Source organism: Pezoporus flaviventris, unplaced genomic scaffold (genome assembly GCF_033815535.1).
Source record: "Pezoporus flaviventris isolate CSIRO_AGI_PZ_B2104156 unplaced genomic scaffold, CSIRO_AGI_Pfla_v1 ptg000029l, whole genome shotgun sequence".
Classification (NCBI taxonomy): domain Eukaryota; kingdom Metazoa; phylum Chordata; class Aves; order Psittaciformes; family Psittacidae; genus Pezoporus; species Pezoporus flaviventris.
The window spans coordinates 13,274,819-13,287,223 of NW_026892577.1; the positions used below are offsets into that span (position 1 = coordinate 13,274,819).

General features: G+C 37.9%; 1 protein-coding gene across 1 annotated transcript in view; it reads left to right on the forward strand.

Moving 5' to 3' along the window:
• The window catches only part of BTAF1 (B-TFIID TATA-box binding protein associated factor 1), a 44,609-nt gene that overhangs the window by 20,842 nt on the left and 11,362 nt on the right, over window positions 1-12,405 (forward strand). Inside the window, exons 10-23 of the mRNA XM_061459076.1 lie at window positions 387-482; window positions 723-899; window positions 1,425-1,565; window positions 1,684-1,808; window positions 2,763-2,883; window positions 2,969-3,073; window positions 3,659-3,808; window positions 4,407-4,549; window positions 4,719-4,893; window positions 5,388-5,591; window positions 7,704-8,133; window positions 9,162-9,352; window positions 10,307-10,460; window positions 10,554-10,663. Coding sequence (XP_061315060.1) covers window positions 387-482; window positions 723-899; window positions 1,425-1,565; window positions 1,684-1,808; window positions 2,763-2,883; window positions 2,969-3,073; window positions 3,659-3,808; window positions 4,407-4,549; window positions 4,719-4,893; window positions 5,388-5,591; window positions 7,704-8,133; window positions 9,162-9,352; window positions 10,307-10,460; window positions 10,554-10,663 — 2,322 coding nt within the window. The remainder of the gene's footprint in view (window positions 1-386; window positions 483-722; window positions 900-1,424; window positions 1,566-1,683; window positions 1,809-2,762; window positions 2,884-2,968; window positions 3,074-3,658; window positions 3,809-4,406; window positions 4,550-4,718; window positions 4,894-5,387; window positions 5,592-7,703; window positions 8,134-9,161; window positions 9,353-10,306; window positions 10,461-10,553; window positions 10,664-12,405) is intronic.

Here is a 12,405-nt window from a genome sequence, read left to right on the forward strand (position 1 = left end):
TAGTTCATGTTTATTTGTAAATTTTCTTCAAGCATATTAATTGACTTGCCTTAGATGTATTGACATTAGTCAGTATGGATTAGCTGAATGACTCTTACCTTTGAGTGCTGTGTATGTTAAATACTAAATAAAATTATCTGTGTACCTTACAAGGTGCTCTCTAGCCTTTTGATAAAGCTACCTTGTGGTTTGTTTTTTTTTTTAAATAAGATGTTTGTAATAAACCATGTGAGCTGAATTAGTGCTATTTGACTATCTGTGTGAGATGGCTATACTTAGCTTAAACATGTTGCCACATCTCTTACAAATTTTAGTTAAAGCAAGCATATCAGCAATCCTTTATGAGTAAATACAGTCAAGGTGTTCAATTTATCTCTTTTTTACAGATGGTTCAGCAGCATCAGGAGTGGCTGGAAGACCTGGTTATTAGACTCCTTTGTGTGTTTGCATTAGACAGATTTGGAGACTTTGTTTCAGATGAAGTAAGTTGTCTCTGAGTGAACAGGTAGATCAGCAGGTTTCTGTGGGAGACAATACTACAGCAGGCCAGCTGTGCTTTGTACTGTGCTGCTACTTGTCACTGCTCACAGATGCTTATTACAAAGTAGCTGAGAGATTTCACCTTGTCTGTATAGCAGTTTTGGTCATCTGACTCTACTCTTACTGGTTTCCAAGTCAGGTTTCATGCAGAAGTAACTGTTTTATGATTTACTTTATCCTAGGTGGTAGCACCAGTACGTGAGACTTGTGCTCAGACTTTGGGAGTAGTATTGAAACATATGAATGAGACTGGAGTTCACAAAACTGTGGATGTTCTTCTGAAGCTGCTAACACAAGAACAATGGGAAGTGAGACATGGTGGTCTCCTAGGAATAAAGTATGCTTTGGCAGTACGTCAGGTAATAACCCTCACAACAAATTGCAGAGAGCTTTGGAACAAAAAGCTCTACTTGAAGTAGAGGATGTGACTGAACAGTACGTAGATATGATAAAGCAAGCTTGCTTGCACTGCAGTCTCATATGAGTTATAAGATGTGTGACTGCATTTTAATATCCAGGCTGCAGAAATCTTCATGTATGTAGCAAAATTGTACTCTTGTAATGTGCCAAGTTACATTACAAATATGCTTGTCTCATTTTGGTGATGCTTTCATGTGTGAGGTTAACACTGCTACAAAGTTTTAGTGTGTTCATTATACCATTTTGCAAACACTGAGCTTTGTTTATATACAAACAGTCAGGTTACAGTTCATTCAAATTTATAACCTAGATTTTAGGATATGAATGGTAACTTAAAATATTTAGATTGTTGTCTTGGACCTGTAGCTTCTGGTTTATGCAACAAATGGATTTATTCCCACATCTTAATTGCTTGAGGTGTTACATGCTTTTAAGTTCAAAAAAGCTTTTGATCTTTTTGGCAGGATTTGATCAGCACTTTATTGCCTAAAGTGCTGCCTGCAATAATAGAAGGTCTCCAAGATCTGGATGACGATGTCCGAGCTGTTGCCGCAGCATCTTTAGTACCAGTAGTGGAAAGCCTGGTCCAACTTCAGTCTCAGAAGGTGCCTGAATTGTTTTTTATCAGTTCTGATGGAAAAGTTTGCTTTTGGTCTGAATGAAGAAAATAATGCTTAGAAACAGCACTTTTTTTAAGATGACCTCCTCTGCTTATTTGTGTAGGTGCCTTTTATTCTTAATACCTTGTGGGATGCACTTCTGGAGTTAGATGACTTGACAGCTTCCACAAACAGTATCATGATCCTTCTTTCTTCCCTCCTGACTTATCCTCAGGTCCGCAAATGCAGGTAACTTTTTCATTAGTATTGCTTCAGTATTGCAGGTTTGACTGTCCAGTTATTTTCAGATTGGAATAATCAAAGTTGCTTTCAAATTGCATGCTAAGGAGATGCTTGGTATAAATCGGCTTTGGAATTTTACTCTTGCTTTTCCTTAAAGTGAAGGACAGCACTTCTATTCTCATTACGTCAGTAAAAGGCAACGAAATAATCAAAAGGTACTAGACATTGTTTATATACGATGTGGTTTTTCTTCCTCTCTCCATTCATCTTGAGTATTTTAGTAAGGGATATCAGCTCCACTCATAGTGATCCTGCCCACAGACTGTCCGCTTTTTGTTGACAGACTTCAAACTGTATACTTTAAAACACATGCATGTATCTGTAGGACTTTGTTATCTGAACAGTTCTAAAGGAGCTACAGATGTGAAAATTCACATCAATAGGACAACCAGTAATTCTATGACTGGTTGAAGATAGTGCCTAGTTTGTATCTGTTTGGGACTCTGTCAAATTAGAGGAATTACATGTTGGTATGTTAATAGTTTTCATAATCCACACGGTAAGCTCACAGCATCTGCACTTAAAGGTAGATACTTTACACATCTTACCTTTATCATTCTGTATGATTGTCACTGCTCAAGCTGGTTTTTGCCCAAATCCAAAATTAAGAATGAAGTTGTCACTAATGCCATCTTTAATTCAGCATGTGCTGCTTGTTGAGGTGCAAGCTCCTGCAGAAAAGATCCAAGCTTGGTTTTAATTATTTCTAAAATCATAACAAAACCAAAACCCCCATGTTTTGCCAGAATACTTTAACAAAGCCAAAAGTATAATCTGGGAAACAACATCGTGAAAATACATTCTTGAAATTTATATCTAAACAAAATTAACTTAGCTCTGTGTGTTTATTTTTGGTTTTTTTCCCTCTCATGGCTTCCACATCTCCACTTCATGTACTAGTATTCAGCAGTCACTCACAGTTTTGGTCCCACGTGTGTGGCCGTTCTTGCATCATACTATATCTTCTGTGCGAAAAGCAGCCCTGGAGACATTATTCACACTGCTGTCCACCCAAGACCAGGTAAGAATTTAGTGTTACTGGTGTTTTACAATGATATGTATTGGAATCTGCTTGATCATATAATCACAAGATATCCTTGTTTCAGAGCTCTTCAGCATGGCTGACTCCAATTCTGCAAGACATGTTGAGGCACATATTTCAGTTTTGTATCTTAGAAAGCAATCAAGAAATTCTGGATCTTATTCACAAGGTATTTGCATGACTTATGACCTTCCTGTATATTGCTAACATATCCTGCTCTTTCATGTCCTCTGCACTTTCGTACAGATAAAGAACAGTGTGTTCATGTTAATTGTTTTGTAGTTAGCCTAGTTTTACTATATATACTGAAGGTGGATAGAATCATTGAATGGCTAGGGCTGGAAAGGACCTTAATACCATCTAGTTCCAACCTCCCTGCCATGGGCAGGGACACCTCAAACTAGACAACATTGCTCAAGGCTCTGTCCAACCTGGCTTCAAGGGATGCAGCATTCACCACTTCTTTGGGCAGCCTGTTCCACTGTGTCACCACCCTCACAGTAAAGAACTTCTTCCTTATATCTAACCTGAACTTCCCCTTAGCTTGAACCTGTTACCCCTTGTCCTGTCATTACAGTCCCTGATGAAGAGTCCCTCTCCAGCACCTTGTAGGCCCCCTTCAGATACTGGAAGGCTGCTGTGAGGTCTCTGAGCAGCCTTCTCTTGTATGGTTCATACAGTTTATCAGCACATATATGATCTTATGTACACCCATGCAAATTTGTCATTATTTCCACTATTGTTCTTTCCCAAGGTATGGCTGGAACTGTTAAACAAAGCATCTGTACAGTATGTGGTTGCAGCTGCTTGTCCATGGATGGGAGCCTGGCTCTGTTTAATGATGCAGCCATCTCATTTGCCCATTGACTTAAACATGTTGCTAGAAGTAAAAACCAGATCAAAAGTAAGTGAAATGTGAGCTCTAATTATTCTGGGAAAAGTGGGAAATTGATTAGCTGTATATAAAAGTGCTCTAAAGCTGTTAAGAGGGGATTGGTGGTGCCTTTTTACAACTCTAAATGTAGCCTGTCATGCAAACCTCGAGTCTGTAGAGCAAAACGGTTCTTGTCACGTTATCCATGAGAACTCAAGTTCTATCATGCAGCATGCTCCCTGTGAATCCTTTAGTAGTTCCATGTAACCATCATGGTTTCAAACGCATCTGTTTGCAGGACTGAGTAAAGTCTGAAAGCATTGTGTTACTTCTGAAAACATGCTGAAAAAGTTTTCCTTTTTCCTCTATGTGGACTCAGTTTATCAGCCAAATGTTGAGTGTTAGTTTTAATATTATCTTGGAAGGAACCATATCATGCATTTAATAGAACGACAGAAACTACTAGTGGAGAAGTGATTTACAGTGGTCAACTACTTTATGTCAAGTCTGTTATTCCAGAAATGTTCTGGCTTAGTCCAACTTCTGCAGAGGATGTTATGGAATATGAATTAATCTTTTCTATCACAAATACATTTTACTGCCAATCTCTCCCAAATTTATTCCATAGGAAAAGGCAGGTGCTAAACTGCGTCAAGGTCAAACCCAGAATAAAGAGGTGATTCAGGAATATATTGCTGGGGCAGACAGCATCGCAGAAGATCCAGCAACCAGGGATTATGTTGTCATGCGAGCTCGGATGATGGCAGCAAAGTCAGTTTACTGGAAATCTTAAAAAATATTTTAAAACAATTTATCTTTTTGGTTCTGTGGTGCTTTTGCTAAAATCTAATTATGTAGACATTTTTGGCATCTTCATTTTGAATCATTAATTGCAGGGTAATTGTAACACCGAGGTGACTCTTCTTTCTCTTTTTGTCAGGTTGCTGGGAGCACTTTGTTGCTGCATTTGTGACCCAGGTGTAAATACTGTTACTCAAGAAATAAAGCCAGCTGAATCATTAGCTCAGCTACTGCTCTTCCACTTGAATTCTAAGTCTGCCTTGCAGAGGATTAGTGTTGCATTAGTAATCTGTGAGTGGGCAGCCTTGCAAAAGGTAGGATGTTTCTGCAGCAAAATTAAATTTTACTCACTATCTCAATGCACAGCTTGTCAGCCGCTACTTAGCTTGAAATGAAATTTCAGTTGATAAGCGATAATCGTACTTACGCATCTAAATACTAAAATCTTGATTGTAGGCAAAGGGGGAATTCATTACTCGGTAGCTAAACACCAACTCTTGGAACTGTGAATCAGTAAATATGCTCACATTTCTTCTACAAATATGTCTGTTCTCAAGAAGCATGTTATTTAAGGTCAAGGCTTCCTTTTAACATGACTGTCTTCCCTGTTTTCACTGTCTCTCCTTTTCTAGTGGCAGACTTAAGGTTTTGTTAGTAAGCTTTTATATCTGGATTACAAATATTAATGGTCCCCCTGGAAACTGGATTTTTTTTTTTTTGTAGGTAGATTGCCCTTATTAGTGCCCAAAACTGAACAACAGAAGTTGTGATTACTCAGAAATAAAAATGACATCTTTTCCTGTTATAGGAGTGTAGAACCGTGGCAGTTTGTGTGCAGCCTCGCTTACTTGGGGTCCTTTCTGAACATCTCTATTATGATGAAATTGCTGTTCCTTTTACACGAATGCAGAATGAATGTAAACAGCTCATCTCATTGTTAGCCGATTCACACATTGACATTGGAAACAGAGTAAACTGCAGTGTATTTACAATAGATCAAGCTAATGAGCTGGTAAGTAGAGGCATGCCTGCCCTTCCTTCAGATCTGTTCCTGTCTTGAAATACATCTTCAGCATAATTATTACACAGATGGCAACTTTCAGAAATAATGTAGTGACTTTACACATCCTTTGACATGAAATATGTAATGGATACTTACCACTTCCTCCGTGGTGTTAGAGATGTGCCAAAAACTGAGTACAATACAGGTAGATACTAGAGAAGAAATTGACGGTGTCCTGATCCCAGGTTTTAGATTCACTATTAAAATCTACACAGAACAAAAAGCAGGCTGGAACTCCTTCAAAAAATGCTGTCAAATAAACTGTGTAAATTGTAGACTTCCCCACCAACTCCCAAGCATGTGGTTTAATGTGGGGGATTTTTTTTGTTTGTTTATTTTCATTTTTTCTTTTTCCTGGCTGTTCAATTGTGTTGTCTTTTTTTAATCTGAAAACATCAGTGTTAGATGTGCTAATGAAAGATAGCTCTTGACATTAAAAGCTCTATAAACAAAAATAGATCCGATAATGTTGGGGCAACGAATTAAAAGGTTTTTCTTTCAACCAAAAACTGGCCTCTTAAGCAGAGAGAAAGATGGGTACAGACAGATGAGGCAGGATGTAAATGAAGAGCTTGTGGGTTTGAGAGCCTGCGAAATAAAAGGGGTGGGAGAGGTGTGTGGATGTAGGAGAAATGAAGGAACGCTGATAGATGTAGTGCATCTTGGGGAAGGGGATGAGGAGTATTAGGATCCTGGATGTGTTCGTGTATGCAACTTGCATGCTAAGAATAAGGGAAGGTGTAAGTTTGTACACTTACGGTCATGATGACATGACTATAGCATGATAGATCTTGAAATTCTCAGATGGTAGTATTTATGTATAACATGCAGTAGCTTAACTCGGAAATCTCAACATACCTCTAAAGTTACAGACAATTGTGTATATAGGCTGAGGGGATTTTGGCAGCCAGTCTGATTGTGACTACCATCTACAATGAATAAATTTCCAAGGTAAGGCCAGACAGAATAATGTGAGCTCATAGTCTGTGAAGTACAGGAATCTTCATGTACCTCAATTGTTTACTCTGGAGTTTAGTGATAGGGCTGCTTGACCAATGCATGTGTATTTTTCAAGAGATATCCATTGTGGATTAGAAGACTTATTCCATAGCCATAGGAAATAGCAAATAGTTATCTTCTGCGCTCTTTCAGCTCTTCAAGTCTTCTCGCAATATGAACACCAAACCTGCTCTGCATTGTAGTATGGGTCTTCATGCATTAGATGGAAAAACTCTGTGCTCTTCCTCGCTATTCATATTTTTTGCACCCTTTGGTTATTCCAGTCATCAGGGTCATGTGGAATAGAACTTGAGATGCCTATAGAGTGAAGCAGTACAAGTCCTGTCATTGAAAGATATGACCTGAACATTTAAAAGTAGAAGGCAAAAAACAACAAAAACCAAACCCCTTAGACCAACCCTCTCAACAGCTGCCATCATCTTTCCTGTACTTAGAGGCCTAACCATCCTATCAGTAGAATAAGTTTAGCATTTCCATGATTCCATGTTGCTTTTAACTTCTTTCCTGTGAAAGATTTGAGTAACAGTAGTTACCCAGTAGTCAGAGGGTATGGCAAGTCCTGCAACTACTGGGTTTTGCTGTGTTTTTCCTTACATTTTTATCCAAGTTTCTCTTTCTTCAAAAAGAGCATAGAAACAACTTTTTCACACAGGGGCCCTTGCACATCCTTTCTGGCCTTATGAATCCATAGCATATTCTACTTTGCTTATCTGTCATGTGCTTATGTGTTGCCAGAATATCTGGGTATATCTGGCAGAAATAGGACAATCTAAATTTGGAGGAGAACATCTCTTTTAGCTTTCAGAATCTACACTCAAAATGTTCATAATATGCCTGATTTTTTTCCCCTTGAGCTGCAGTTGAAAATTCCAGAAACTACTTTTTGCAGCATTTCCTGATATTTGTTGGAAAAATAGAAATGATAATACCTGGTAAAGTGACTTGTATTCTGCCAAAAAAAACCATGGTTTTCAGAGGATATCCCTGTTTAATGGGGATCCTGTGAAATGGATTTGTAAGTTTTTTCTTCCTTTTTATTAGGTTACTTCTGTTTTCAGTGAAGCGACATCATCCTTTACTTTGAATCCTAAAATTCTACAGCAGTTGGATAGTAAACGGCAACAAGTCCAAATGACTGTTACAGAAACAAATCAAGAATGGCAAGTGATGCATCTGCGAGTCCATACATTGGCTGCATGTGCAGTTGTGAACTTGCAGCAACTTCCAGAAAAACTAAATCCTGTTATAAAGCCCTTAATGGAAGCTATCAAAAAAGAGGAGAATACACTTGTACAAAACTATGTGGCTTCGTGTATAGCAAAGTTACTTCAGCAGTGTACAACAAGATCTCCTTGTCCCAACTCAAAGATTATAAAAAATCTCTGCAACTCTCTCTGTGTGGATCCACATCTAACCCCTCTAGCAGCATGTCCTGCACAGCCTCAGGGCAGCAGCTATGAAAACTCAAAAGGTATGATACCTTAGACTGCCAGTATTCCTAAAAATGCTTGTGCTTTTCTCTGAACTGTTAAAATGGGTATTTGAGTGCATCTTGGTTTTGGTGTTTTTGAAATGCTAGCAACTGAGTCTTCATTTTTTAGTAATTATTTCATTTAGGTATCGTAAACTACACACTGTGTGCAACTAATGATGTGGATGGTTTTCAGAAAATTTATGTTAAAAACCAGCTTCGTCCCAGTTTTCAGTTACTTGCTGTTATTATCCACTTACGATTACATTTCATTTACATACGTTATGAAGCTTTTCATTGAAATTGAGTAAGTTAAGAAATTAGAGTAACCTGTTAGAAAAAAAAACCCTGACTTATGTTACATTCCGTGGGCTAATACCAAGATATCAAAAGAGGAGTACAGTCTTTGAAATTAACAGATAATTCTGTGCACCCTGTTCCTGATGTTCCTGAAAACATACAGATTGAATGAACAATACTAAGACCTTAATACTGTCAAAGATTCGAACCTGCTTTAAGGTTTGACCATTATACATAGTACTTTTTTGTAAAGTCAGAGTAGGGTAATATCCATGTCCAATTGAAAATTAAGCTTATCAACATAAATGGAAACATCAACACATCCAAAGACATTGATGGCATGTGCGCTTGTATCATGGTAGAAGTCATAAACTGTTTGTAAAGGACACAGAAGGTAAGTTTTTTTTTTAAACTTTAGAACGTAACGTGTTGTCTTACACAAAAAAAAAATCTTGTGCAGACGTTTTATATTTGACTGCAGTTTTGTTACCTGTGTTTCCTGCTAAGTAATTTGTGTAGCAATTTATGCACTTCAGTTTTGATGCCAAGGCTGTAAATGTGCTCTGAACAGAGTAACTCTGTACCTGAATTTTCCATCCTTGAGAACGATGACATGGTTTAGTTTTCTGAGGACATTGAGATCTGCAGATGGCTTGTAGCTAGCTATCACTTCTGCTTATGTTTTAAACTGCATCTTAAATTGTCAGCTCTTCTTTCTCTTCCTTCAGGGCCCAACTCTGATAAAGATGGGATGCATCATACAGTTACTAAGCACAAGGGAATAATTACACTGTACAGACACCAGAAAGCTGCTTTTGCCATCACAAGTCGGCGAGGTCCTACTCCAAAAGCTCCAAAAGCCCCAGTTGTAGATCTCCCTCCTGGCAGTAGTGGAAGCCTTCCTACAGAACTTGATGAGGTAAAGTTCAACAGCTTGCATTCGCAACTTGCATATCTACACACACCCTCCCTCACATTACTTTTGAATTCACTGGAGTTGACAGCATTATAATAGGGATGTCCAGGATTTATTCATGAGAGAAAAGAGTTCACATAAAGTTTTGATGCAAGCAGCATATGTTTGTTGATAATGAGATTTTAAATCTTCAGTGTGTCATTAAGAATGTTAGTAACTCCTGAAATATTTCATGTTTAGTACAGTTTATTAATATCTCAGTACAAATCCATGCAAATGGATTTCCCCAAACTGCTGTGTCCTTACCCATGTTAGTGCTGATCATCTTGATGCACAATAGGTGCTCTGAAGCATTAAGAACAGTATTTGAAGTATGACTGGTTTTACGATATACGTATGTGTGACTTCCACACTTGATATGCTAGATTTTTTGTTACTGTTTCATCATATAAAATGTCAGTATAAGATGCTAGTCAGGACTGTGATTCCTTAGCAGTGTTGTGAGGTTTCTTCCTAATTGAAGTGATTTTTATCCATTCCATTTTCTGAAGAGTGTGGGAGAGAGGGCTTAACAAAACAAATACTGCTTTTGGTAAGTCTTGCTAGTGTGTTACTGTTCGTGGTGTCCCTATATTGGCAATATCTGAGGTTCTGAAACTGGAACCAGTTGGAAAACCTCCTGCTGAAATGGGCCTGTGTCAGCAAAAGCCTAATCCCAAAATTTACAGGATTTAAATAATCTACTACAAAACCCCTTTTTTTGTCTGTCTGTTTGGTTTTACCTGTATAAAGAACAAAGTAAATAACTTGCAAATTAAAAAGTGGACCAGAAAATGTGTTGTAAATACCTGTAAGCATAGTCAGAATAGAATGCTTATGTAACAATGGGAGCCTGTTTGAAAGTAATTGCTATTCCTATATCTGTTCTTCCTGTTTTTTTAAATTGTTTAATTGTAGGCTCAGAAACCTTATGTTGTACAGAGAAGAGGAGCTGAATTTGCCTTATCTACTATAGCTAAACATTTTGGTGCTGAAATGGCAACGGGATTGCCACATCTCTGGGATGCTATGGTTGGTTCATTAAGGAACAACATTCACATAAATAATTTTGGTAATTACACTTCTGATTTAAGGTGGGGGAGGTCTGGTAGGCTGGGGGGCAGTATGTCAGTCTTGAACTGAACACCTTTTCTGTTTTTAACAGACCGAAAGTCCTTACTGGAAAAAGGAGATGCTCCTGCCCAGGAGCTAGTAAATTCTTTGCAGGTTTTTGAAACAACAGCAGCTGCAATGGATACTCAACTACATCCTCTGGTAATTATATTCCAAAGCAGCTTTTTTGTAGGAAACAGTTCAGTCTGTTCATTGCCGCTGTTTTTAAATCTTTGTTTTGTCAGGCTTCTTTTTAGATGTTTTCTTAATTTTGCTTAAATAGTGTTCTTACTCATTTGCTATCCTGCCTGTATCCTAGTCTTGATGAACTGAAGACATAGCCTTCTGTCCTCAGCAGTTCAACTGTTACGTTCTAAAGCTCTTTTTTCCCTGTGTTCTGTAGGATGTTAAATTCTGTATTTATTTGTGTAGGGTTGTAGAATAAGCCCACACATAAATAAATCAAGCACCTACCAACAACTTAGCCTTGGCCTACCTTCTTCAGATGGTCAGATGGCCAAACAAGATTGTGTCTGAAGTCTGAATTAGGATAATACTTATGCTATTTTGTTACATTGAAACCAGCATCTTCACTCTGCTTTATCCTAATTCCAGATTTCCTGAACCTGAGGGAACAGAGTGATAATATGGTGCCTTCTCTTTGTTAGTGAAGTACAGATAAAAATGCTGTTAAGCTGCATTATGTGGCTGACTGAAACAGGTTGACTTAATTGACTGACATGTAGTTTATGCGGCCAGAGTAGTGGGGGGAAATGGTAGTAATAAAACTACACAATTTACTGCCTGACTGCTGTGGAACAGGCTGAAGGTTGTCAGAAAGGCTCCCTGTGCAGGCAGTGAAAAAGTTAGGGAAACTTCAGTTTACCCCCAAGGAGACTGGATCTCGGGGGGGGTTAAATTATTTATTTTTACACACCACTCAATGTAAAAGACTTATCATCTTGCATGCAGTAGTGAGCTTTGAACTGCCTATTTCTACTTGAGAGATTGTGGAGTTAGGAGAGTTTTGTGAAAGTATCAGTAAAATACTGGTTAAAAAGAAAAGAAAATTAGAAAGAAACAGCAAGAGGGACATCATTATGCCTGCATCTGAACACAGTTTTCAGTATTAGCTTATCTGCAGTACTATATTTCAGAATAAATATAGTAGCAGTGGAAGAGACATAAAAGAAGGGCAGCAGGGTAATAAAAATACATGGAAAGACTCTCATGGAAGGAATAAGTAGACCAGAACTCTGGAAAGAATACGATGGGAAAGGACGGGTGTAAGGAATGGATGTAGCGTTCTGAGCTAATGGAGGAGATTCATGTGGAACATATGGAATTGTTTGTTATTTATTTAAATACTGAATTGATTTTGAGTGAATTTAGCATATGAAATGGAAAGGGTTTTCTAGTACATCTACGTACTTTATACTTATATATGGTCTGTAGTTAATGTGTAGGTTGTTTTGGGGGCTGCTAATACTGTATACATATTTAAAAAGAAAAAAACTTCCATAGGAAGTAAAAGAGGGTGAAATTGGCTGATCAAAGCTAATATTTAAGGATTTCAATGCTAGGAAAAACCTGACCATCTCTTTAAGATATCTGACATAAAAATGTGTTTGTGCTGATGAAAAAGACATGTACATATACACATCCTTCCTTGGGAAGATGGGAATTTCTTTCTGGGTGTCTTTCTTGTCACACAGAGTTTATAAGACTCCCAACACAGAGCTCATCTCCCTAAACATAAATGGGAGGAGGTCAGGATGAATTTGCAAGCTGGAAATTTTTAAATCTATGTATCTGTATTTAAGCGATGACTTTTTTTTTATGAAGCTCTGAGTACTTAGTACTGTATTTTTCCAGTGTGAAACAATTGCTTAATTACCAAGGAC